Source organism: Syngnathus floridae, chromosome 9 (genome assembly GCF_059516105.1).
Source record: "Syngnathus floridae isolate MCC-2025c chromosome 9, RoL_Sflo_1.0, whole genome shotgun sequence".
Taxonomy (NCBI): Eukaryota; Metazoa; Chordata; class Actinopteri; order Syngnathiformes; family Syngnathidae; genus Syngnathus; species Syngnathus floridae.
The window spans coordinates 5,207,878-5,235,839 of NC_142421.1; the positions used below are offsets into that span (position 1 = coordinate 5,207,878).

Sequence of the window (27,962 nt, forward strand, 5' to 3'; positions counted from 1 at the left end):
ATAGTGTGGAGTGATGCATTGCTGCTGCCTTAGGGCAGGACACCAGTCAGTCACACAGCATTTACTTTGCAAGCAGTGTCTAAATGCAACTGCATGTCACAACTTTTCAGGAACCTTCACTTACATTCAATAGTTGTTCATGGTTTAATAGTTCATCAAATGGAGAAAAAACATGGAAGTGACAACTGTATATTTGTGCAGGATTTCATCATTTGGAATCACTGCTGAGCATTTGAATATGTATATTTACATCCTGTTGGCGCTATCGAGGGACGTAAGAGAGCATTACGTGATATAGGAGTCAAGAGAAGGCACCATTAGAACATTGGATGTGGGGTAAAGTTTCCACATGACAGACTATAGCTGTCTTGAGACGTATGCATAACGAGAATCAATAGGAGCAAGGGAGTGTGGTGGTTCAGACATGCTATGTCAAACCACAAGAAGCGTCTTATTTAAAGCTGGCTTGGAGTTACATTTGAAGTCTTCACATTTCAAAATTTACTCTTTTAAAAACATCCAATGCTCTATTATCAGTTCACAGTTACATGCTAATTGTGCTTGATTTTTTTCAAGTGCAGCTTCAACATAAAAAAAAAAAAACTTACATGGTTGAAATTATAATCACCGTTATTTTCTTCCCAAATCAGAACAATTGACAAAGTAATGCATTTGCAATGCTGGCAGAGCAGTTTAAGAAACACCTAATGGACTTTGAGTCTTAGTCAAGAACCCAGACTGACCCTACTGAGAGTGGAGCAATCAGCAGAATCACGTCACCGTATTTATTATTAAAGTATCGACACACCACCAAAAGTGATCATGGCGAGACAAGAGGAGGATTTCTGCATGGGGGGGAATAATGGAGGAACATAATGATCTAGGAGTAGTACAAATTGTGTATGCTAATAAATTTGTGTTTTGATGGGATAGAACACACACGTAGCTGTTAATAAGCAACCAGGGTGTGGTGTGTGAGAACCTGACAGTCTGTAGGTGTCCAGCCAGGTCAGCAGGTGCTCCACCACATTTCTTCATCTAATCTATGCAGAGGCTCAGCCATGGCTTTGTTGCTGTCCTCTGATATATCACATTTAATTTCCTTGATTCTCCAACAGGATGAGTGTGAGCCGAGAGGTGTCCATCCCATTAATGTGAGTTGTGCATCTTGACCCCTATTAAAGTATTGTCACTCAAACAGCAGGTGGCACACACACGTACACACACACACACAAAGAAAAAGGGGCGTGTCCATGGCAACAGACCTATAATGGCTGTGACCTGGTGTGCGCTAGAATCACTTGGTCTAATTTGTTAAGTACCACCTCACTATATTTGATTTAATCACTGTAATTAATTCACAAGTTACTTGCATTTCCTGCACTCAACAGGAGCACCAATATTTAGTCACAATGGAATATTTTTTTTTAAGCCATATTTGTTCATTTAAACTCCATGACTCACTAGCAGATGTGATTTCATTAAATTACGAAAAATTGTAGGTAAGTAGAATAAAAGATTTTGTTTCTATAGAATTAAATATAATAGTACTAAAAAGGTCTATAGATAATATACGAAAATATTTGGGTTTTGATTTTTAATGACCAAGTTGTTGATTCAAGTCAATAATTACATCAAGTAGCTGTTTATATTTGACAACCAATCAACAGAACGTATTTGATAAGTCTTTTTATGTACGTAACAATTGTTTACCTTTTCCTTATTGTCTTAAAAAAAGTTGAAAAAAACAATTATTGTATTTGATCAATTTGGATGACAGTGAAATATCCAAAATATGTATGCAGATAAGTTTGGCGAATCGCCATTACAGACAACAAAAGTTCATGATTTGACTTGCACAAAATAGAGAATTCAATATCCTCTAAATCAGGGGCGTCAAACTCATTTTTGTCGCGGGTCGCATCGGAGTCATAAAAAGATGAATGGTAAAAAAAAATTGCTGCTAGCAATATTGTTATTTATAAGTACAGACAATTTGTAATTTTAGTATTGACACAATTTGTCTTTGTGGGCCACCTAAAATGATGTGGCGGGCCGTATCTTCCCCCTGTGCCTTGATTCTGACACCTATGCTCTAAATGGTCAAATTTTGAGAAAGAATTTCTTTCTGTAGAGCTGGTAGGCAATGAGCACCCACAATGCAGTTCCCCACAGGCTTTGGAAGAGCCACTCCCAGTGGCTTTCCTGGAACCGCATCTCCCAGCTGAAGGGGAAGTAGAAACCCAGGAGAGAGTGTCCCACGTACACCAAGATGGAGTTCATTCCTGAGGCGGACACAGCACAGCCTTATGTGTTTTAAAGGAAAAATGTGTCAACACAATGAGCCTTACCTGGATATACGAAGGGTTGTCCGCCCCACCAGCCCATAACATCCGTGACAAAATACATGGCTGCCAGCAACAGGAAGGAGAGACAGCCCATACACGTCACGTAGGACAATGACCTGATGATAAAAAAAAAAAAAAAGCTCACATCACCAGTACGTACCGTGTCTCGCAAATACAATGGGTGTAAAGGACATCCGTATACTTTTGCTCATTTAGTGTATAAAAGCAGCAGCAGTGGATCCTTGGCGCACGCCCCATGGCCTCTTGCCAATCGGCCATGTCCCGTCAGTTCCTAAGTGCAAGAATGTTTGATGCAATATCATCTAATGCAAAGTGGCTGCCTCCCAGAGTCTCCGCCATGGCTTTTTTCCCTTTTTTTAAATCTCAGCTGAAGTGGAGCCAAAAAGGACTCTTGGCCGGGAGTTAATTACCGCTCGACATCCCGGCAGGGACTCGTACTCAAGTGCTCAATAACCTGTGCATGATGAACTGCCTATAAAAGCCCGGGCAGGTAATGGCGAGGGATGTGCACAGCTTTAGGGAGGTGGAGGCCCCTATGGAACATCGGCAAGAATTTGCTTACGCATCACAGATGAAATGGCAACATTAAGACGTGCCCGAAAGGAAATGTGGAAGTGGAATAAACACATTTCAGTCAGTACGGTGACTTCACAAAGTGGACGTGCTTCTGTTCAAACAAATCAAAATGTTCTTGCTGTCAAAAAATCTGATCCAATTTAGTAGGAATCCAGCTTTGGCTCAAGTCAGTTGAAATAGACTTGAGCTGAATGGAATAAGCGACATTGCGCTTGACTTTTAACTCATTCAGTACCATTGACGTCAAATAATAACTGGGTTGAATGACTTTACGGGTACAGTGTGTAAAATGCACTGTCCACCTAGTGATGAATTAATAGAATGCAACAACGCGTGAATGTATTTTGTAAATCCGGCAATTTTCCTTTTTTTATGGATTAGGATGTTTAGTCCGTTCATCCGAACAATACATTACACATGCTTTGGTCCTTCTCGCCAAATAGTCACATGATCGTTTGGGAACAGGCCTCACTGCGGTTACGTCGATGCTTTTCCCAGATCCCGCTTCCATTCCGTCACAGTCAAACTACGGAGTGCTTCTCCTTCTGCCAAAAGTGCCGGAGGGGGTAGAAAGGATAGAGGCTCCCCATTTTGCAGCTCATAAGGAAGAGTGATCATGCTAGGAGGATGAATATGAGCACTCCACTTCACACTTGCGGCAATTATTTACAATCCCGGCTGTCGTTAGAGGTAACTAAACGCGTGTTTTAGTAGCTGTGATTTAGAAAACACATCCTTTGGTTTGTGAGGAAAGTAGTTGGATTTAGAGGGTCAGGAAGCACTTACCAAAGGTTTTTATTGATAGGTATAAATCCTTCGTCTCGCGTGCACTTTGAAAGGACGGCTGCCGAGATTCCCTAAGGAGGGAAATGAAACAGATTTCAAATCGATGAAGGGGAATAAAGACAGTTGTATAGGGGCAACTAAAAGGTAAGGCGGCAGAATCAAGCAAATCCTGCAGATGAGAGGATCAATTTAGATCAAAGCAAAAACACACCAGCCGAGTGATGTTCCTTCGAGGAGAGTGTCAAACGCAAATCCGTCAATTCAGTGGCCAGTTGACCTCGTGGACTCCCAAACACAGAATGTACGATCATCTGGCATCAATAAAAACCCAAGCGTGTCTAATCTGTTCCCATTTAGATATGATTTAGATATTTGAAGAAACATTTTATACAGCATGGAGAAAGAAAGCGGGGGCAGAGATCAGAATCACTGCTTGTTGGGTGGATATCCATCATCCATGTATAGATGACAGAATCGATGGTGTGGAAATAGCCTAGCCGGGACTGAATTTAGCCTCCGGGTTCTCCGGGCTGCAGGATGAGGCTGCTATGTGGGCCAATCGCTCAATTTCAATCTCACTTCTTGAGCCTGATCGTTGGATTTAATTAACACGGCCTGTTGTTGTTCTTCAGCCTTTTTTTTTTTTTTTTTTTTTTTAAAGGGGGGCTCGGCTGGCCCAGAATAACAATCTGCCATAGGAATCAGACCAAAGCTCGGAAAGTGGCTTTGCATTTTGTGGTTTTATGGAAAAGTAGCGTGGTCTTGTGGTCGCTCTCCTGCGAGAATGAACACGGTGACCTGCTAATGTCTTAAACATCTCTGTTTCCTTTCTTCACACAATTGTGGTTATTTTCAAGAACGAGTCGCTAAAACTAACTGGATCTCTTCAATAACGACTACAATTCTGCGCCAACATCATTATGTTGAGTAGCCTCGACATCATTAAGTATGGTTGAGCGGGGGAATCATAAAAGTCAAATGTTTATTAATCTTGTTACGTGTTACTTTATCACTCAGTGCCACTGGGAGAAGGTAAATGGAGCTCATCTGTTTCACTTCCGTCCAGCCAATAACAGGTCGGAAATATTCACCGGCGGGAGACATCATGTGAATAGAAGCAGGTTAATGATGTGAAAATTTCTGGATGAAATTTCAAATGATTGCCATATGTTAGAAACAGAACTTGATAGATGACAACATATGGGAATTGTCTACTATATGGAATTTTCTTTATGTTGGAATAAACTCGGTTGTGTATTCTTTTCATCTAATTGATTTGTCTACATAAAATATCAAACATGGCTTTAAAAGTAAGCTAATTTTTTTTTTTCCCAGCCAACATGGCCTGCCTCTTCCTTTCAACCATCACAGTTTGATGCAGGCAGCCCATCCAGCTCCATCGTCACTTCAAGTCACATGACTGCCACTTGAAGACGTGGGCTCCTTCTAACCTCATTTGAAAAAAAGCACATATAAAACATCTCTGCAGCATCTCACTCTGATTAGAAAGAAAAGGGCCAAACACAAGTGGAGGCTTCCCACTCGGACAACTGTCAATCTCGTAACAGCTTGGTGGCACGTTTTTGAGATGCAAAACAGGCCATCTCGTATAACCCTTGCATTTCCCTGTGGGACACGTTCCCATCCTTAGTGAAATAAAGGGCCAGCTTGGCTTTTTTTTTTTTGCTCCCTTTGTGTTTGGAGACCACCCAGAATGGACTGAAGCTCCAAAACAAATATTAACTAGAAGCCACTGTGATGAAAACTTTTTTTTCCTGATAACTCTAAGCAATTCTCTGTTAACCAGTTTATCATTACTGCCGTGTGTTTGGTCTGCAAATATTTGCAGAGACTTAGCATGCAGGTGAGCAACCTTGCTCTCCATCAGATGCCATGCACTGGACAGTCTGTCAACAACATTAAAAAAAAAAAGTGCCTCAACAAAGCAAATGAAATAATTATAATGTTCAGTTTGGGTTACCTTTAAAAAAAAAAACAACAACAACACTCTTTTGGCCCTTTATCATAGCTAGGTAGAACAGCTCGGTAAAAATTGTTCCAATATTTTAAAAAGATTGCCTAGCAATAGCTCTATTTTTTTTTTTAAATGAAATCAATTTGTAGTCAATGCACAATTTGTTTTCGCGGGCCGCATCTGGCCCCCATACCTTGAGTTTGACACCAAACATCTAGAGCTCCACAAAAGCTACTGAGAAACAATACGTATCCCCCTGTGGCGCTGGCTAGTTGTGTCTTCTGAGCTCACACACATGTTCTCACTAAGCCTTGCTAATGAATGGCTTTGACCGTGATGACTAACATCCAGGCTGCCTTGAAAAAAAAAAAAGAATTGCATTTACCTGGAAAATGAAATTAGTTTATACGTGTACCTACCAAGATGGTGGCCCACACGAGGAACCTGCACAGGATGTGAATGTTCTTCTCCTTGTAGAAAATGAGGATTTTCCCTGCCTGCAGAAAGATAAGGGAAGGAAGTTAGCAAAGCGCCCGTCGTATTTACGTATTGGGTGTTGGGTAACCAAATAGGCCTGGGAGGTGTCCCTGATGCGGCGGTCATATTTCTCCTATCCCGTGGAGCCAGATGTGGGGTGTATGTCATCTGCGCCCTCCCTTTAATTTGGTGATGATGAATGCATTTCAGCCGAGGACATTAGCATGGGCCGGTGCAGACCAGGCCAGAGGACACCTGGCGCGTCGTCTAACACTCACTGACTGATGTGCTCGCTTTCAATAGTCCATCGGGAAATGAGAAATGTTGGATTGGATGGGGAGATTCTCACAAGAAAACACAATCAGACTAGGTCAAAAAGATTATCGCCTCAAATATTTCTTCCTGACGACATTTTGAATGTGAATGAAGGCAGTTGTATGTGTACTCATATTTGATTTGACTAATCAAGCCAGTTAAGAAAAATAAACCAAGACAAGTTTGTTTTGCTCACGTGCATTTGTCGGACATCTTCAGCTTTCCTAATCCGATCAAATTTTGCATTTGGTAATCTTATCCGGAACAGTTGAAAGTAGTGACGGAAGGCGTTCACAAATTTTCACCCGTATTGATGAAATGTAAATGATGGAATACGGTATGAATTTTAAATCACCTGCATTCCCAGAAATCCCATCACAATGGAGTTGATTGTTCCCAGAATCCCCTCTGGGTCAAAAGGTTGGGTGGTGCGATACAATTCCTGGAGAACACCAAAAAAAAAAGTCCCGATTGTTCCTCTGATACAAAATAAAATATTGCATTTCAGAGAAACTTACTTTGCAAGTGGGATACCTGTACATGTTGTCACCAAATAACCACCTGTCAACATATCCCGCTGCTCCTCCAGTGCAATTGGGGTAAAGACCATCATCTCCAATTCCACCAGCTCCCAGATAGCCTCTGATACCAACACAGACATCAACACTATATCAACTCATTCACTCCCATTGACGACTATAGACGTCAAAAGTCTATTGTGCTGGCCTCATACTAAATTTAAATATGTGGGATGAATAGCTAAAACAGAAAATATTTGATAATCGTGTGTGTTCGCAGCGACACACAAAAAGAAGCACTTAGTGGAGGACTCAGTGCGAGGAAGATGGATCCTTTGCCTCTCCTCTTCTTACTGCACATGACAGAGCCAGATAGTCTAATTACACCCTCTGAAGCATTCAACGCGAGCCCATAAATCACTTTCGTTCATAACACCAACAACACAAGGTGCACACTAACCCGTGATACAACACAACCAGGAACGTACAGCTCGCACCCTCACGGAACGTTCCGTGCAATTCACACATTTAGTGAATAATTCAATAGATTGATTGAGTTATATGAGAGCAGTCTTGGACCCTATAGTACGTACGTGGGGCAGTTGGGTACAGGGAGGAGGAAGGTGATGCATAGCCATAAGGTCTCCATGAGGATGATGGTCAGCCACTGGGGCCAGTACAACACCACATCCTGGATGGGGGCCCACCAGTGATCCTGTGGTACAAAGACTTCAACTTGAATAATTGACAGGAAAAATGACATAGTATAGCATAAATCAACATTTAGGATTTATTTTTGTGAGGTGGCCTGCTGTGAAAATTCAAGTGCCAATCCTGCGCCACAACTTTTACCTGCTTCCACCCGGTCTAAAGTTGAGTCTACTTTCGGTCTTCAAAATGTCAGATGCGCAAAGGCGTGTAATTGAAAAGTCCAGGTGGTTTGCCAAATTCCCAAACACGATAATCTAGGTTCGCCCAAGCACAAAAACGAAGATGCATTCGTTTTCACACCCAATATCGGAACCATGCTTGATAACTTAATTTCCTTTTCAAAACAAAGAAGCATTGTTTATTTTTTTCTTTTACCAATAAAATCCAGCCTGCGGAGCTGCTTACCGCTTTTTGTCCAGTCTTCACGTTTCCCCCTAGAGTCTGCAGGAGAGCCAAAACAAAATAAGTGAAGCCCAATCGCTGCAGAACTCCCGGGATCCTGAGCCACGACCAAGAAACTGGAACACATAAAGGAAATGATGAATACATGAACTCGCTTGAGCTGCTGATGTCAGCATATTATAAATCAGCAAACTGATTAATCGTGGTGTTGGGATCTTTTCAAGCATCCCGCCAATACATTTGTTCCATTCCAGAGAAGACTGATGGACAGTATAAGTAAGTGGGGAATGTCAGCACGCCGGATACGGATGTTGCAAAGCGGATCAAAGGTTCCAAGTCATCTCTTGCTCTGCGTAGATTGAGTAGGATAAGATTGACTCTTGCTTGAGAGATTGATGGTAATCTACACATTAGTTAATTGAAACGCCCTTCGCTGCAAAAAAAAAAAAAAAAGTGTCGGAAAAACAATGAAATCCCAATCTTCGATCAGGTCATTAAATAAGAGGAGGAACTTCCAAAAGGGGGGAGCTAATTGTCACATTTGTTTTCCACCCTCAGACACAAAGGTTACCTTCATACTTTTATGAATCCCAAAAGCACTGAAAGAACATCATCAAAACGGTTCAGTTTATACGAGGTGACTCTGAGTTGATTTTAATGGTTCTCACAGGTTCCTCTGCCTTGTCTGACATTGCCGCACACAAAGATGATGTGACTGCATTCTCTTATGAGATCAAACTAAGCCAACCAAACAGCCAAGGGTGTCCTTGGAGACTGAGGTCAAAGCTTCCGTTGATGGTAAAAGTCGCCTTGTTGTGAGAAGCTACAGGAGCAGCTGCATGGAGCTGAGCCTTGTAATTCTATCTCTTTGTAATCGTCCATTACCGTGCTGCTTGTTTTTGCTCAATCTTCCCCTGTTAAACGTCCCCTCGGTGCGGGATTGGGAACACACACACACACATACAATAACAATATTTTCGTTAACTGGGTTACACAGACTTACACCCAGGAAAAAAAAAGACCATTAGCATCTGGCTAATGTGTGAAAGGGCGTGAAACCCCGGGTGGTCGATAAAATGAAAACTACTTTTCTGTGCTTTAACCCTTACACACTTTTGTGGCATTTCGCATAAATTATAACCTCAGATCCCATAAAATATATTTAACTCATTCAGTGCCATTGACGGTTATAGACGTTAACATTGTTGGCAGTGAATGACTTAATGATGCAGGAATATGACCAAAAAAGAAAAACAGGTGCTCACTTGGTGATGCTTTTGTTCCAGAAAACATTTTTTTGACTACATTCTTGACCGGCTGAGTCTTGTTTTTCAAAGGAACAGGTACATTATTTATGTAGCAAGCTATTATACTTTAATGATGCTCCCAGCACAGAAGTGAAGTAAATAACAAACCTGTCCGCAAACAGGATGTACATGTTCCATTAGCAGCGCACGCTAATTTTGCACCTACGTGGTCCATCACGCGGGGAGTAGTTGAGGAAGCAGAAGCCGAGAGTCAGCAGGACCGCCGTTCTCCACGTGATTTTTTGCAGCAGCTGCAGGCGGCCTACGCCTTTCCTCTGCATGGAGCTCAACGCCAACACCACTGAGGTCCCGATAATGAAGACAAACCTCAAAGACACAACATCGCCTGTTGTTAAGGCAGCTCTTTGTATTTTTTGTTGTTGCTGCAAGTGCTAAAAACTAAAATCATAACCTACCATGGCATGACGAGATCCGCCACAGTCAAACCTGGAGAAAATGAAATCTATTTTATTAAACATACACAGCTCCTCATATACTGTAATTCCAGCAATCCAAAAAGTTTTTCAACACATAAGATTTTTTATTTTTTTTTGGTCCCACACATCTTTTAATAACAATAAATAAACAGCTTGGGGTCCTGTGACAGGACTGGCCCTTGAAGCACAGAAAGGATTCATCACATCACCTGTAAAATCAATATGGTGTATTGATTTGGCAAAAATGCGATTATAGAACTCAACATGCTCATGGCAAAAGGAAGAACTTTGATTAATTTTGTTTATCTTCTTATTGTTATTTCAAACTCTCCCACAGAGTCCTATCTATTCTTTAAATGCACTTTTCCTCCTCTATTGTTAATAACAATAAAAAAAAAAAAGATGATGGATTTCATCACACTGGAGATGTGTGTGTGCATGGCTCTAGATCACATTCATCATAATTAGTGAAATGGGGTCGCAAATTGCTCAAAATTGAACATTTTGTCATGATATGAGCTGTTTTTAACAGTAAGTTGAACACAGTATTCTTAAATGTATATTTTATTTTTACTATTTTTTATTTAGTATATTATTATTATAATTTATTAAAATCATATGATTATAAATTATAAATTTATATTTCCATTGTAAAGAAATTTTGTTATTTACTTTTGTTAATTTTTTTAAATGATACTTTTTGTTCATGGTACGTTCTTTTTAAATGAATCTTTTGTATCATACAGCATTGGTCATTTCAGCCCCTGCTCTAACAAAATACGTTCTAGCTGCTTTTTTTGGGTGAAATTTTGTTGTGAATGCATCAGACTTTACTTCACCATTCCACGGTGCATGTTGGAAGAACCAGTAGCCTCCTCCGCCGTAGTTGACAAACACCATCACGGTCAAGGCAAACCTATCGCGACAGAAAAAAATTTGGGAAAAGTTTGAAATTCTGCTGTATTGCAGGATAATGCAACCTGAGCGGTATGAATCACTCAGGAAATGAACACTCGTCCTCTGGATCTCCTCGAGCAAGACTGCTGACTCAAGGCTTTTGTGTCTAATATATGATACACTTTATGCTTTGCAGTGAGCAAGGCTGCTCAAACACGTGATGGAGTGCTTCACTGAATTATGCTCACTGGCGGGAAAAAAGTGTTAATAACACAATAACAACAGATGTTGTATCCTTTCAGCATCATATATAAATTGTTGTGATTTACCGAAGAACAAAAAGATTGCCTTTAAGTGTCATAATGAAATCAGCAAAATTTCCAGTCTGCCTGTATCTACTTGTGCCTCGGTTCGATTAAAAGGGCGCACCGAGCCATTACTGCTCTTTTAGCTTCAGACCGCAGATAGGAGATTTTAATCAGCCACTATCTTTCTCCTAAGGTCCATCAAAGTGAACTACGCATACTCTATCTGATGCTCACGTGTATATATCATTGAAGTTTTGACGAGCGTATCCATTAGTCACCATAGCGACGGAGACAAAGGTCAAAGAAGTGACCAGACCAGTCCTGGTAAAAGAAAATAATTGCAATATGAGGCTTTATGAGCCATCTCTCTAATGAAAACATTGCAGATTAAACTAGCAGCATCACGTAGCCGATATTTGCTCCACCAAATGATCATTAAAGCTCTGGAAATTTTTTTTTAGGTTGAATCAGTTTATTTGAACAGTTCTAATCAGTCGCAATGCCTTCCTCTGAATATTTATGACATCGGTAAGTGATTGATTTGGTAGGGGGGTGACAGGATTGATGATTTATAGCAAACAGATTACTTCTAGACCGAATCTCGTCAGCAGTAGCGAGTGGTTACGACTCACTTACAGACCTCTTTGTTATGAATTATTGCGTATGCATGAGCAATTTCAGTGCTGTGTTGCAAATGAGCAGAGAATTACTTGCGCTGATATGACCACAAATATTGGGAAACGTCTCTTAATCAATTAATTATATTTGATGTTGATTGTAATGATCAATTTTCAAGATACTGATACTGCGCATATTATATTGGTTCTTGTATTGTGGCCAAAGTTCAGGACACTTCTGAAACCCAATCAGAGAAAAATCTGGAGCTCAGTCAAAACAGGGAACAAAATGAACGAGTCAGCCATCTGGCAATGGTCTGCTCTGCTCTGCTTTATTATTTGTTCCCCTGTTCCACTAAATACTGACGAGGCAATTTCTTCCACGCAAACTGGTGACAAGCTTTCAGTTGTGAGGCACGGAATTAAAATTGGAATGCTTTTAGAAAAATTAACATGCAACTGTCACTGTGCCCTATATCATGTCTGTGGGGCAATTATTTGAAGCCCCCTTTGCTCACAACAAAAAAAAAATCGTTTGCCATGAAGAATGAATCGGCATTTACGGTAGATGACTGATGTCCGTTTTTTCTGAGGCAAGAACTTGTTACTTATCAGGGGTATGGATCATAAGTCAAAAGGCTGAGATGTAATTGGATTAAATAAGTCTGGCCAGGTATTTCACATTATTACCAGTCAGGGAATTTATCGGATGCTAGAGGGGTGTATTTTTTCAGTTATCATTAGCTAATGTAGTTTTTTTTTTTCTTACGCCACTTACACAGCTAACGTTAGCCAGCGCACAATCAACAACATGCAAAATGTAACGTCACTGATGTTAAACCTGCGAGGGGCCGGCTCACAATCTCCACTCGAATTCATCTCAAAAGTGGAGATGAGGTTAAGTTCACGCAAAACTCAGCCAATCGTGCCTCGCTGCTCCCGTATTGATTGAGCGCAGGAAATTGTGCAAAAATGAAATAGTAGTAGGAGTCCCCATCCCTAAATTATGCATTTTTCTTCCAATCTTCATTCATCAGGGAACCTAAATTACATTTTGGCTATTATAAGCAAACAGGTGAGTGGCTCGAACCGGCACCGATGGGAAATGGAATATCACTCATCCTTTCCATGAACCGTTAGAAACGCTTGTGCGAATGCACTTAACCAGCTGAGCCTCCCAAAATAAATAAAGGCATGCGGTGTTTTGGACTGGATGAATCTGTGCCGAGGTTCCACACAATTGAGTATCTTAATGCAATCCACAGATGGTGAAGATGTTAGTCATCTACTGGATGCTGCTGGGTTTCCTCCCCGTCTCCATTTTGGCAAGAGATCTATGGCCATGTGCATGTGTGCTGATATGTTGACTATTATTACATCAATTATTTGGCACGGAGGAGGTCAGAGCCACACCAGCATCCTGTTTCCAGAGAGGCGTGCTTTGTGTCTCCCCCCCAGGCCACAATTAAGGCGAGCAGGGAGCCCAGATTCGATCACACACATCCACCCTGCCCAATAGGAAGACACACGCATGGCCGAGGCGAGACGCGTCTGATATTGGGACCTCCTCTTGATAACAAAAGCTTGGGGGGGAGCTTGTGGCCAGACCGTGACCCCTTGTAATTATTCATTACGCTGGGCCTGTAGATTGTCATATACTGCTGCAAAAAAAGTGGCGGGTGATTGAAAAAGAAGATGGCACGTACCCTCGGAAAGCGTCCAATGAACGCAGACGTTTATGTTTTACTTTGGTGGCACTGCCTTCAGCTTGGGGAGCATGCGCTTCATCCTGTAGATGTAAAGACAAAGGGGAGAGAGATAATGTCAAACACTAAGTGCATTAGATCATGAACGTTTGTCATCTCAACATACAACACACAGCGGATCTTTTAATGAGCATGCAATATTACGCAAATAGAAATTGATTCTTGCCCTCTTGGGACACAAAAAAAAACTTGACATTTTTTTAAAAACTAATTCTAATGTAATAGTGCAATGTGTAGATTAAATAACAAATATTTTCCATTGTTATTTTTTTTTTCTAATTCGGTAATTCCAAGCACAATTGTTCACAATTTGTTAAAAAAAAAACACAACTTGACAATTTTTTTGTCACCAATACTCATATTATAGTGCAATGGGAACATTAAATAACGAATGTTATTTTTTTTTCTAATTCATTAATAATAATTTGGAATGTAAAGTGGTTTTGGCAAACTTTCAAGAAGCATCTTTTATGAAAGAACGTACTAATATTAGGCTCGTGACTCATAAATCTTTTTTGTGAGAACAACACTCTCATTGCCTTCTCAGTTGGACTCCCATGCAGAGCAGGAAGACACCATCCCTAATACGTAATGATGGATCTACATGTCATCTACTCAGCATGTGGAAGGCCTGAGACAGCTTGCTTGGAAGAATGAGTGGAGCCATTCATGCTTCACAGTCATGTTTGTCTGAATGCCTCCATGTCAGTCTGCTGCACAATTGGCTCTGCTAACATTTGTATCAATCTTTCTATTAGTGTCTCTGCAGCTTGATGACTGCAGGCTCAGGAAAATTTCAGTGCTCACCATTTGGTCAAGCTCAACAAAGTCGTTGGATCAAGTCGTAATTTACAAAAATGACAGTTATCACATCTGATATTTGACAAACATGAACTTACATTATCCAGCGAGTACTGGGGCCTTTGACAACAAATGCTCTTTGCAAATTTAGATGTGTAACACTTTCTGTAAGAGAGACCAAATAAATACATGAATGAAAATTGAAAAAAAACTGGTGGAAGATTAAGAGTTGCATGGATACCTGTAGATGTAAGGTGCAACAACGAATAAGAGAGCGGTGACAGCCAAGAAGAGAGTCGCCACCAGAATAGCTACAATGGAGAAGACATCATCAATGACAGACAAAACTTTATTGCATTCCAGTATAAATGCAAAATCGAAATCAGAGTCGGTTTGAAATTAAATGACTCCCACCAAAATTATTCATCTATCCATTGATCCATCTTTTTCTTTGGGAGTGTGCTTCTTTTGACTTCTTAAAAAAAAAAATGGCTGGGGACTGAATGACAACAAACAGGTGAGACCAACAGGTACAAATAGTTGACTGGATTCAATCCCCCCCAGAATTCTTTATCTGACAATCGGTGCCAAAGGTGATACCCTGAGTGACATACAAGAACCTAATGGACAGAATTTTTAGTCAATCCATCACATGGGTAATTTAATCTGAGAGGCACACTGGTATTCTTACCAGGGAGAAAAAAAGGGACATTTACAGTCTCTTTATTTTCTTTGACATGTTTTATGGCCACTTTTTACCATCTAAAGCACAGGTGTCAAACTAAAGGCCCGGGGGCCAGATGCGGCCCACCACATCATTTTATATGGCCCTTCAAGACAAAAATTGCAAATCACTCGTGACAAAAAGGAGTTTGACACCCTTGATCTAAAGCGATGACAATTATAATAGTTAGTCTAACTAATATTTACACTCCGCCTTTAGCTAAAGACACCAAAACATAAAATTTTTTTCCAAATTAATCCGTGTCTGCATTATTATAAACTATAAACACCTCAATTCTTAAAAAATCTTTCACTGTAAGAATACAAAACATTTATAAATACCCAAAAGTTCAATTGACTTAATCCTCCTCATCATCAGGAACTGTCAATATATTTTACAGCCGTGAAGCAGTCTATAAAAGTAGAACAAACAGGCTCAGGAGATACGTGCGTGCGTCAAAGCGGAGCAAAAAGGGGAGGCCTCGGATGCCGTGTTTGCCTTTTTAGCGGAAGAACAAATAAAAAGACGCCATTGGAAGCCGAGCCGACAGCAGCACCGCCATCCTCTCGGAACATGGAGTGGGATCTTCATAAAGAAACATCGTAAAGCTCTCCAGCGCACAAACACTTTGCAGCGCTCTATTACTGTCAGGATGAAGGCCAGATGAATAGAGGCACTTGGAAACAACTAGATTAACTTCATCAATACATTTGCGTAAGACAGACACTTAATAGGGTTCGCTATTTAACTTGAAATTGTGGTTTGGGTGCAGCCCCGATTCAAACATTGCGCACACACCGAACAAATGAGCTCACGATGTTGCCAATCAATGCCGAGGTAAACTTTTAAATTCCCTCGCACGGCTTCAGCTGCTGACCAGACCATTACTTAAACTGAGCGTACCCTGTGGGGAGTTTGTATAATCACCGGCATGTGTAGCTAATGGAAGCTCATCATACTGCGAGGGGGTGCAGTTCCACTGACCGTATATCTGCTCGGGTAATGGCTCCCCGGCCTTAAAAGTCGGATCCGCAACCTAATCTGCAATATTGTTAAGTAGGGTGTACATTATGGACAGAGACGCTTTCAAAATCCCATTATGCCCTAATCCTTCCACCTTCCCTAATGTATTACGCACAGGTCTGGGCCTTCGAAACAATCACAAAAGCTTTTCTTTTTGATCCCTTTTGAAGAAAGAATGTCTCATGTGATCAATACACAGCGTATCCCGAGAGATGGAAGACAATACTGTCCACTAAAAGCCAACAAAGCTAGTGATGCTGACAACATGAATAAAAAAGTGGGCAGCTTACACCCACTGAGTTTTTTTTTTGGACTGAACAGAAAAAATAAATCTTTCTGTAGGCTCATATATAAATATGAAATCAGCAAGCAGCCACGTCATCCTCCTTCAGTGTTATTGGGCACTTACGCAAGTAGGAATTGTGATGTTCTCCGTCCACGTTATGAATACAGGTGGTATTCCTGCTATCGTACGACAAGAGGATCCAAACCGTATAATGACCATTTTCATGATATTTCTGCGTCCATCTGCATTCAAAACAAATAGTTAACATCTATACAGAAGTTACACAAGCAAAACATCCTTTGCTAGCTGAAAGACTATCTGAAATTTATAGCTACATTTATAATCTCAATTGTAATATTTATTACAAGCTATTATCACTCCACAAAAAACATTCAAATTTGAAGTCCCCTGCTGGATTTTCAACTAGGCCTTAAAGTTCACTGCAGTGAAGCGCTACATTGCCACCTAGTGTTCATCAACGGTTAGTGCACCCATCAGTCATCTGCAAGCCCGTTTCCAACCCCCCCAAAAAATACATTGCGTGGTCACATTGATCCACCATTGGAATGACATACTAGCTATCACTTGGAGTGTTTTTTCAGAGAAAAGGAAATCAATAGCAGCAGTCTGGTTAGAGACCTCACAATTGACGTCCAGACCTTAAGTGACCCCCCCTCAGGTGATTCCTAGATGTGGAGCACCCGTGTCTTCCTGTCAGGTCAAAGTTATTTATGACAACTGCTGTCTCCAGTTTAACCTCCGCTGTGATATGGCGCTCATGTGTGGCTTTAATGATCGCCTTCCGTCAATACTGGAATGTCAGATCTTATTAACCCCCAAAAAGCTAGTGATCAATATCTACCGAGGTAGTGGTTTCAGCAGCTGCGGAAATTCAGTTAGAATCTATCTGAGCAGTAACACAAACATTCCCTTAATAAAAGTTAAAACTGGGAATAAATGTCTTAAAAAATATATTACCGGCAAAGAACGGTATTATCCTCGATGGATTCCACTCGCATACTCAAAGTGAATTTGGTGCTGATGATTGCAGATGCATTTTTGTAGTTGGCTCTCACATTCACCAAACTCTGGTACACACACTGAAAAAAAATAAAAAATAAAAATAGACACAACATTGTGTGCTTTTTGTGTGCAATTCTTACCTTGTAACAATAATCGGATGTGTAGAGGACTTTCACTTCATGTGGCAGCTGGTTATGAAATATTACCAAAGCCTGGTCCATTTTTAGAGTTGGCGCTGCATGGAAACAAATGTCACTCATTTACAGATGACGTATGACACTTTATGTTCATCATAAATATATCCACTCTTCTTCTGGATCATAACACACAATTATTTACTACATTATGCTGTGTTATTGTTTAAATCAGTACAATTTTAAGCTTAGCTGGGAACGAAATGTATCGTTAGAATTTGTGCCTATTTAGACAATGCAATATTTTGGTCATCAATTGGAAGTTGTTCCATGCATTATTTTCCAAAATACAAAACGAGATAACACACAAGTGTGATACACTTATGCGGCCTAAAGGAGTGAGGAGCTCACCTGATGCCATGTAAGCGCCACAGGTACTGCAAAGAAAAAGAAGTAAAGTCACACACGCTCGCACAAGTCTGACCAGCTCCATGTTGTCATTTGAAGACACTTCCTCTGCTCATCTTTATAACTCCGATCTGCAACTAATAAAGAATGGTCAAAGGGCGCTTTGCGTACGAGCTTTCTGTCATATGGTGTGTGATGTTTGGAATTTATTTTTATGGAACACTGACTGTAGTTTGGTCCAACAGGTCAAATATAGTACTTACAAATTGTGCCATTTAAAACTTTACTCCAGTTTTGTTTTGACTGTCAACAATTCATTTTACAATGTTTAAGATTGTGGTTGCTGCGGTGTATGAGGAGCCATAGAGGCCAAAAATATCATTTATGTTTATTTAAAGTTGAAACACCCCTGCTCAAATGCCAGTTCTGTGAAGTAAAAAAAATACACCAAAGTAAATAATTTCATAAGGTTTTCCACCATGCAAAGAAATTAAGTCAAGATGGCACGTAAAAATAAACAACTGCAATAATTTGCTTGCAAAAGTCTGTACACCCTCTCACAATTTAAGACTATGGCTGTGTTCAAAATTAACCAATCACATTCCAAATCATGTCAAGGCGACAACTTGTCACATCCTGTCCCTTGTTTCATTTCATTAAGCACTTCATTTCCCCTGGCGCTCACAGATGAGTTCACGAGGGTCGTCCTCATAGGAGCAGCTCATTGACCTTTGGCCAAGGGGCAGCTCGGCATTTTGTTGCAAATTTACGGTTATCGCTAACGTGACCACACTAAGACATTACAAATACTGGCCTTGTTTTTGCAACCAGATAGCCTGAAGCATGAGTTCAGCAGTAGGAGTTTATGATTAAACCAATGTTGACAGATGGATTTGTGTTCAGGCTTCTACCGGGGCAGCTAAAAAGAGGGCATTGCTTGCCTGTTCATGTGTTGATTCACTCTACTTGTCAGACCACAGGAAGAAGCTGTTGCCTTTCTGCATGAAACTGCTCTGCAAACATGGTGAGTACACAACCTCTGACACACACCTTTGGGCTAAATTTTCTAGGAAATGACTTTTGTTGTATTCATGATTTGGTGCACAATAGCATTATTAACATAGTGTTAATTGCATGGCATATATTTGTAACAACATGTAGCACACCAGTTTGATAGTGGGTGAGGCTTTGCTGCTTATTGTTTGCTGCTGATCTGCAGATTAGAGCGTTGCTATGATACCTGTTGATGTCATTACTAGTCCCTTGTAGGCTGGCTGTCTCGTGTCCCTGTCGCCTGGGGAAAACAAGCCCCCTTTCCCTGCAAATATATAGAAATTAAGAATCAGTGAGAGAGAAATGTCACGAGGGAATTAGCAGCAGTCGTGTAATTCATGTGATTTTGCATCATGTGACAAATGACCAAAGGGAGGCCAAAAAAAAAAAAAAACCATACCTTTTTGTACCAGGCTGTTTTGAAGCAAAAAAAATGCAGCTTCTCATTGTTTCCAGATGGGATTCCTGCGTAGCCAATCACAGTTTGTGTTGCTGTAACTGCCCCTCTCTCTTTCTCGTGTTATTTCAGGCAGCTAAAATCCAGAGTTTGACAGAAGAAGAGCGAGCTCACTTTCTCCCACTGTTGCAGAATGCCCAATGGGTGGAGGTGGTAGGACGGGACGCCATCTACAAAGAGTTTCTTTTCAAAGATTTTAATCAGGTTTTTATTTTTACACTGTCGCACTCGATCAGCAGGTACATTGTGCAATTGAAAATCGATATTCTCCCACCTAGGCTTTTGGTTTCATGTCCAGAGTGGCACTACAAGCAGAGAAGATGGACCATCATCCTGAGTGGTTCAATGTTTACAATAAGGTATAGTGAGCCTCCACATAATTACAGTTCGGCATTCACAAATTTGGCAGAAAAAAAATCAACCGACTCATTATTCACTTAAGAATTTTCTACTCACTGCCACCATCTTGTGGCCAAAGAACTATGATGTGTGAGTTGGAGCCTAATTTAGACAAAAGTAGTGCCTTGCTGACATCTTGTGGCATTGAAACGCTTTGGGGACCTTTTGCCACAATATTTACACAATATTCAATAAACTCAAATACATTATTATTATTTATATAGCTCACACATGACTAATGTAACCATGGTAACCATCCAGGTGCAGATCACCCTGAGTACTCACGACTGCGGAGGGCTCTCGCAACGTGACATCACTTTGGCCAACTTCATTGACCAAGCCTCCTTGATGTGACAACAAGATGGAGAAACTCTGTGTGCCTAAAATACCCAAAGAGCTAACTTTTTTTTGCTGGTATTTACAATTGTGCTAAGTGGAGTGTAAAGTGTCAAATGTGTTTTTACAGATATTTGTTTGTGTACCTGAGGAAGCGTCATTGTGTAATGTTCATCTTACAGAAATTATTTTGCTAGGTTTTACAAAATAATTGTATTTAATTTCAAATGTAGCGCACTGTGTATTGGAGGAAAATGGACAATTCCCAATGAACGTCTGGCTATCATTCATTTTAGTTTATGGCGTATTGGTGATGAAAACATCTGGAGATAGTACGGTAAACTTATTCTTCCTTCGTCCAAGAAGAAGATACCCCCCCAAAAAAGAGGGAAAAAAAGCACAGTATATGTATTTTATTGAAAACAGAACTCTAAAGATTCCAAGTTATTAAATCTTAACACTCAACTGCTCATTATTGATGCTTTTAACATCTTGATTGTAGCAAAAACAGGGGCTGTTAGATGCAACTTGGATGAATATAACAAGCACATGGAAAATTTGAAGCTGCGTATTGTCCTGACTTGCAACCAGACTAAAATCCTCCCCAAGTTCAAGTAGTATGACGATTGTGCCCACCCCCTCTAAAGCGCATTGGACCTTAATGACATTTGATATAAGACTAAATCCCTGAGGGTGTTAAGAGGAAATAAAAGTAGTATGACCGGAAACCTCTGTAGGCACAGAGGTGAACACTCATTATTATTATTCAAAAAGAAAAAAAAAAAAAAAAAAAAAAAAACATACAGTAAGTCACTAATAAAGCACTTATTTTTTAGGGGACTAAAGAAGAAACTTTTGCGATTAATTTGTGAATTGAGCTGAGTTGGTGTGGGCATCGTTAACTTGCCATCATTTTTTTTTCAATCAGGCACAATCTGAATTAACATTACTACCCTGATAGGAGTGCAGGTCAAACATGTAAAAACATTCATGTCTTGAAAACATTTGTGAGAATACAAACACCCACTGGCCTGATAAGCTATCAATAACATGAATACATTGTGTTAACCGTTATTACGCAACAGTCCCTATTCTATCATTCCATAACACAGTTATTGCACAAACAGAGAAACAATTCCATGAATACAAAACGTGGTCCTTTGAGTGCACACGTGAAAATGTCTTATCAATAGCCCCAATCATGGCGGATCACTACAATTATTTGTCTACATCAAATGTCCTGACAGTGTTAAACAGGCGCAACTTTTAGAAATAAAAGCAAAACAGTTTGCTTTGTCGGTTTGCACTAAAAGTACAAATTGAGGTAGATTAAATTAGGACAATTATCAAAATGTGGCTGACTCCACAGGTGAAGTCAAGCACTTGAGCACAAACAGCAACAATCTTTTAAATGTGGGTTGTTAGTGAAAGGTTAAGACAACCAGTACAGCTTTGGTTACACTAGCTGTTCAACTTCAAACTATCAAATGCTCCCATGGTTGAAACCTATTTGAAGTCCCAACAACAAAAGAGGAATTGAAAGTAATTACATGAAGTGCTATGCCGTAAGAGTACAGGATGAGCAAGTGGTACTATCATGTGGTTTGAATAGGAATCTGATTTGTTCCTGCCCAGCCACTGCAGTGCTTTTACATAAAAAAAAAAAAAAATCATGCAGTTGGATCCTGTTTCACAAGCTCTCAGTGGTCTGTTTTTTTTTTGCTGCGTCATCAGCAAAAAAAAAAAAAATTGAAATATTCAGACTATGCTATGCATGATAATTAATATTGAAATGAATCGAATGACACAAACACATTCACTACATGATTTAAATCTATTCGAACACCAGTCAGTCTCTTGGAGTCATTTTCCTCCGGTGGTGATTAAAAGGACGTCTTGTGCTTTTAGAAACTGTCGAAGTGATGCAAGATAAGGCAACCAGTCAACCCTGAACTCAAGAGCACTGGGAGGAGATGAGCGAATTTCCCGTGTGCGGCGAGTCGAGAACAACCCTGATCCTTTTTTTAAATTTTTTTAGTGGGCTTTGCCGTTACCGTTCATGTGGCTGGTGTTGGACTTGGGCACCTCCGTGCTGTATAGACAGTCCAGGAAGCCTCGGGAGATTTCCGTTACCATGGATCTGTCTGGGATAGACTGGGCCATGCCGTAAATGGCTCCCTTGGAACACAAAGGAAAGAAAACAAGAGTATGTAAGTAAACTGGTTCAAATGTCATCTTATCTTTACTTTCAGAAAGTAGTTTTTTCACTGAAGAAAAAATAATAATAAACCAAACCACCATTAGAATACTACTACTAGTAGTAATTCATAAATGGTGGCAATTTAATTAATTAAAGCTCATCATCTGCTATTTACTCGCACATTGTGTTCAACACTGACTACGCGGGTGTGTCATCTCACCATTCCTGTGGTTTTCTCTTTGGGGTTCTTCATAATGATGGCAACCTGTTCTCTGATATCGCCAACAAAGCGCTCCACAACACCCGGCTGGGTGTGCAGAACTGTGCAACAAATGTGGATGCTGTCGAGAAATGACGACATTGTCACTGCAGAGACTGTGGGAAAACATCAGAAGCTGGTGCTGCTACCCGCTTTGGACATACCTGGATGGATACTGAAGCGTGTTCAGATTCCAGCCCTTTGACGTCAATGCGTTGGACAGACGGAAAATATCAAAATCATCCGAGCCGATCGCTACCACTGAAATTTCGGGATCCCCGAAAACAAACACGCCTTTCATCTTTCGAACCCTGTCAGAAGTCAAAACAAAATGAGCTTTTTAATATTCAAAACCATCCCAGATCCACAATTCAACAGTTCTTACTCTGCTTTAATTTTGCGCGCCACGCCGATGATCTTGCGAGTGGCGTCCACGTATCCGTTCTCTCCCATGTGCATCATGGTGGCCCAGCAGGCCGCCACAATTCCTCCGGGCCTGGAGCCCGCGATGGAGGGCGAGGCATAGATTCCGCCCTGCCAGTCTGGAGCCACAAAGTACTGATAGTGACGGTACTTTTTATCACTGTAGAGAATCACGGAGGAACCTTTGGGGGCGTAGCCGTACTAGAAACGTACAACAAAAAAAAAAGATCAACATAATGAAGCTGAAGTACCAGATGTCATTTTCTTATTTTTAGGTTTTACACATCTCCTCACCTTGTGAGTGTCTGCAGAGATACTTGTAACACCTTTTACCCTGAAGTCGAACGGTGAGAGCTGGTAGCCAGCCTTGGCCATGAAGACAATCAGAAAACCACCCAAACAGGCATCTACATGCAATGGCAGCTGGTAACGTACGGCCAGCTGGAAAACAAGGAGAGAATTAGGGGGAGCTAAGATATGACAAGATAAAAATGCTTCGGCCAGTCACCTTGGCAACTTCTCCAATAGGGTCCATAATGCCGTGTGGAAACTGAGGGGCTGAGCACACGAGCATGGCCGTGTTCTTGCTGATGGCTCTCTTCATAGCCTTAAAAATAATCAAGAATAAAGCTGGAATCATCGTACAATGACTCAAGTCACGTGTTTCATTTCCATCTCACCTTGACATCAACCTGCATTGTTTTGCTATTGAGGGGAATGTGAACAAGCTTCATCCCGAAATAATGCGCCGCTTTGTCGAAGGCCGCATGGACGCTAATTGGCGCGAGGCTGCAGACGTGACATTAATAATAAAATAAATGCACTGTATTTATCAAGGCTTCCTCCATTGTCGCCAAAATAGCAGTAAATCGTTCACCGGCCCGATTTTAAAATTGCCATCTTACATTTCTGGGTATTTGACACCTCGTTCATACGCCATGTCTCTGTACGCCTTGCAGGCCATCAGTATGCTCTCCGTTCCTCCTGAAGTCACCTAAAGAAAAAAAAAAAAAAGCCAATAAGTTGTCATCTTATATGATAGTCCTGCTTTGTGTTGATCCAACTCATACTGTGCCACACGAGTCGGGTCCGCCGTGGAAAAGTGTGCAAGCCATTCTGACCACCTCTGCCTCCATTTTTCTCACACCGGGAAAGATGTCTGGATGAAGTGGGTTGCTCCATGCAAAATCGCCATAAACCTTAGAAGTTCAAAAAAAATCTATTGGGAGGAACGTTGTGCTGATACATAACAGGCATCATAACAAGACGTCGGCATATCTTCCACATTAAAAACTGACTACTTCGGAAATGGACGCCTTAAGATAAGATATCCTCGATGCATACCTTGACCAGGAGTTTCGTCAATGTTTCATCACCCCAGTACACTGCGCCTGAAACACAGCCATTCTGCCACTGGCACTCATCTGAAACAACAAAACATCTTCAGAACAACAGTCCAATTGGTTTCAGACACGCGTCCACATTAGCACAACTTACTCAACGTTTGGTACTCGCTGATCTTGTCCAACACTTGGCTCTGCGAGAGACCTATTGAGGGCAACTTTTTGGTGTAACTCATGCCATTCTTCAGAGTGCACAGACTGCCAGACATGTCGTCTAAAGCCTTGTTCAGTTGACGCTGGATCTATCACGAGAGCACGGAGAACATTATTTCGCCGGGAAAACGGATTTCATTCATGTCAATTTGTCTTCAGATGGCAATGTCGAGAAGTTGGTCGACGTTATCTCCAATGTTAAGTGTGCCAAAGGTCTGCACTCAGTCGTCAGCCGTGACTCATGAATCAGTCAGTGCACGTACCGGGCCGCCGATGAAGGGTATTTTTCTGATGAGTCGAAAGCATTGCTTCTTCATTCTGGAAAGGAGACCTAAAACCAAAAAGACAGGGAACTTCAGTGAAATGTTGGCACCTCATCAACCACAACGTTTTGACAGCTGACTATGACATATAATCACATGTCCCAAAAAAAACCCCAAGTTTTGATCTCTTAACCAACCCCAAACACATGTGCCGAATATTTTAACATGACTCATGTCATGCTGTGCTCACTTTCTTGTTGGAAGAGGAATCCTTTAAGCCACACGGCTCCCAGTGTGGTGGCGAGCGTCACTCCGATGAGCTCCCACGGCTCAAAGTCTCTGCAGTGCCCGTTCACAAGCCGCCGAACGTCCTCCAGGTAGATGAGCACCATCTCCTTGTATACCTCCAAGGCACTCTGGATTTACACACAAACACACACTGCTTACGATCAAAAATATTTTTACAAATGTCCAAATTTTAAAAACGTCTTTCAAAAATAATCGTATTTTTCTATCCGAAAGCTTGGATTAAAACAAGATGACAAATTTGTCACATGCTTGTTGCACTAAATGGACTAAAATCAAAGCCACTGAAGTTTAAAGAATTCAGAATAAAATCAAAGTAAAAATTATTTTTAAAAGCAATTATTTTCTTTCCTGGACTGGGTTCAACCCTACATCTGATATTTCAAGCCAAGTTACTTGGCACGATTAGTCATACTTTAAAGAGGCAAATACATAATGAATAATTTATGTGTGAAAAGGCTGCTGATGTACTTACATCAGCAGGCATTGTTGGCCCTATCGAGCTCAGATTTCCCCCTCAGCAACAGTACTCGTCTTTCTCCAGACAGAAGAGTGAGCGAGTTTGTCAGCTGACTCAACTTCTAGCGCCCCAGACTCCTCCCTGGCGTTGCACGGCTAATCCGCAAACTGCCCGTCGGCACCGAGTTTAGCAAATGACAATAGTGAAATTACTCATGCCTTCGTTTATCTGCGGGGAATTTTATGACATGGCACCTCAACTACAAGAGATAGGGGAAAGTTTAAGGTTCAAATGATAACATCTTAACTAATCACAATCTGCTCAGCGCTAAGAACACTCCAGAACTGTGCACCTTGGGCAGGTTGTATAATTATTTTCGGCATCAGCGATTCGTCAGCTGCAAGTGGCGAATATGCCGATATTTATATTTAATATATATTGAAAGTATTAAGATTGGAAGGGCGCCTGAGATTTGACAGGATAACAAACAGGTTTGGCAAGGTAAACTGGGTCAAAGCCAAAGATGAGCTGCAATTACGGGACAAGACAATGCATTGACAACAGATCATTCCTGAACCAAACTCCATCAAACAGATACATAACAGTATTTTAAATAAAGCAATGGATGGGGAATATCTTATTAATGAATCTGTTGCTATTTGCACAAATCTCACATTTGCCATGTCCCCATTTTTCCGCCCCTTTAAAGCTCTGCGACCCACTTTTTGGTCCCAACCCACCAGTAGAGAATCAGTCTATTGAGATGCAGGTGCAGCATATCAGAGCGTTTTCTGTCGTAAAAAATAGATTAAACCTATCTCACATCAGTTCAAAATGCAACTCAGTGCACTTTTACACGTACACCCTTTCTCTTGATTCCACTCACAAAACCACAGGTGTCAAACCTAAGGCCCGGGGAGCCTGCTCTGGTCCAGCGTATCATTTTCCTTTACATGGCCCACTAAAGCAAATATCTGCTTTTCACAGTCAGAACAGCCATCTTGGGAAAACCAACACGGACCACAACAATAATAAGTTTGATGATCCAAATCTAACTCCTTGGAAACATATTCAAGACTTGTTCGTATCATCTTACTCATTATCACTCCCACAACAATGTAGAGAGACGCCTTTTGTTGTCTCAAAGGGTGAGGGGTGGGTTTCTTTGTTGTCATGGAAATATACTGGGTGCATTGATGAAAAGTTTCAGATCACACACAGCAGTTCACAAAATGAGTCAAATAGAGATCAAGATTGACTCACTGTCTGACAGAGTCACTGCTGTGTCTGATCTACAGTAGTAGTCCCCATATCTATCTATCTATCTATCTATCTATCTATCTATCTATCTATCTATCTATCTATCTATCTATCTATCTATCTATCTATCTATTTTTTTTGTCTGTCTGTACAGTTCATTCATACTAGTAGTGTCTGTTTTCAGGAGTTGATTGTCCTCCTTTGACACTAAATCTGACTCCAATAACTCAGGCGATAAAAGCTTTGTTTAAGACTTCCTGCGGGCTCAAGCTGAACGGGAACTCTAATTTTAAACCATCGGCGCCACAATAAACGATTGTTTGAATAGAATATACAGTTTTTCACAGAGGAAGGCCCGTCTGTACAACAACTCATAACTTTTAAAATGAGAGCTACTGTAGTGTACAGTCCTTTCGATTTTAGTGCGTGCACATCACAGAACCGTTTATTGCTGTCGTCTTATTGCCTGGAGAATGGCAACAGTTCAGCGAAGGTGTTCGTGTCAGGAGTTTCGCAACTAGCCCTAAATCGAACCGCAACACGACATTGCACAACTACACAAAGCCTGTGAACTTAAGAGCATCCCAAAGAGGAAAACAGCTCAGCTCATGATCGCACGTCAGAGGCTGATAAACAAGTCCGAGTCTTTTAACAATTGTAAGCGTTCCAAATGTAACCGTGTCTATAGGTACATAAACAACGGGGAAAGAAGTACCACTTACCCAGTAATCCATGTTGTCAAGACGGTTTTCAACCGATAACCTTGTTAGTTTTGGTCTGCGACAAAGAGAAGTCACCTCCAACCAACCGCCTGCCTGAAATCTTGGCTCTCATCTACATGCTACTACTACATATTCACAGCTGCAAGCTAACTGGGATCCCGGAAGACAGTTTTCCGCGCATGTGCAGATATGTAGGTGTAGTGGAGGCGTTACGAAGCGTTTCAACCCTACCTCCATACACTATGTACATCTACTCTGTCATCTCGAAGACATTGTGGTGCTTTATGACGTCACATGAGTCGAAGCCAAAAGCAACACAGCGAAATAGTCTTTTATACTTCATCTCTGCAAACAACATTATTTATTATTATATATTAAGGTTTTTCCTTACAAGGAAAAAAAGTTAAG

The 27,962-nt window shown here is 40.9% G+C and overlaps 3 protein-coding genes across 4 annotated transcripts; 1 reads left to right on the forward strand and 2 right to left on the reverse strand.

Moving 5' to 3' along the window:
- Positions 1 to 179: 179 nt before the first annotated feature.
- LOC148393077 (heparan-alpha-glucosaminide N-acetyltransferase) lies at positions 180 to 20,357 on the reverse strand. Its single transcript, XM_088384977.1, has 20 exons — positions 19,314 to 20,357; positions 19,101 to 19,178; positions 17,864 to 17,997; positions 17,459 to 17,553; positions 17,274 to 17,395; positions 16,419 to 16,537; positions 14,504 to 14,573; positions 14,361 to 14,427; positions 13,402 to 13,484; positions 10,713 to 10,789; positions 9,853 to 9,883; positions 9,603 to 9,763; positions 8,133 to 8,245; positions 7,610 to 7,731; positions 7,017 to 7,140; positions 6,854 to 6,940; positions 6,126 to 6,203; positions 3,732 to 3,802; positions 2,352 to 2,464; positions 180 to 2,285 (listed from the first exon to the last, which is right to left on the reverse strand). Exons 3-20 carry the CDS (start codon positions 17,943 to 17,945, stop codon positions 2,104 to 2,106), a joined length of 1,797 nt encoding a protein of 598 aa, XP_088241103.1. The 5' UTR covers positions 17,946 to 17,997; positions 19,101 to 19,178; positions 19,314 to 20,357; the 3' UTR covers positions 180 to 2,103.
- Positions 18,808 to 20,378, forward strand: pcbd1 (pterin-4 alpha-carbinolamine dehydratase/dimerization cofactor of hepatocyte nuclear factor 1 alpha). Its single transcript, XM_088384981.1, is given in 4 exon segments — positions 18,808 to 18,888; positions 19,443 to 19,574; positions 19,649 to 19,729; positions 20,031 to 20,378. Coding segments are annotated over 4 exon segments (387 nt in total). The 3' UTR covers positions 20,124 to 20,378.
- A 125-nt stretch (positions 20,379 to 20,503) lies between these two features.
- sgpl1 (sphingosine-1-phosphate lyase 1) lies at positions 20,504 to 27,726 on the reverse strand. Of its 2 annotated transcripts, none has more exons than XM_088384978.1 (14): positions 27,555 to 27,726; positions 25,057 to 25,222; positions 24,807 to 24,874; positions 24,485 to 24,632; positions 24,332 to 24,411; positions 24,058 to 24,186; positions 23,893 to 23,981; positions 23,668 to 23,776; positions 23,496 to 23,594; positions 23,282 to 23,428; positions 22,950 to 23,188; positions 22,729 to 22,875; positions 22,526 to 22,646; positions 20,504 to 22,283 (listed from the first exon to the last, which is right to left on the reverse strand). In XM_088384978.1, exons 1-14 carry the CDS (start codon positions 27,564 to 27,566, stop codon positions 22,140 to 22,142), a joined length of 1,698 nt encoding a protein of 565 aa, XP_088241104.1. In that variant the 5' UTR covers positions 27,567 to 27,726; the 3' UTR covers positions 20,504 to 22,139. The 2 variants fall into 2 exon arrangements, with proteins under 2 accessions (XP_088241104.1, XP_088241105.1); XM_088384979.1 differs by lacking the exon at positions 27,555 to 27,726 and adding an exon at positions 25,588 to 25,718.
- Positions 27,727 to 27,962: the final 236 nt, after the last annotated feature.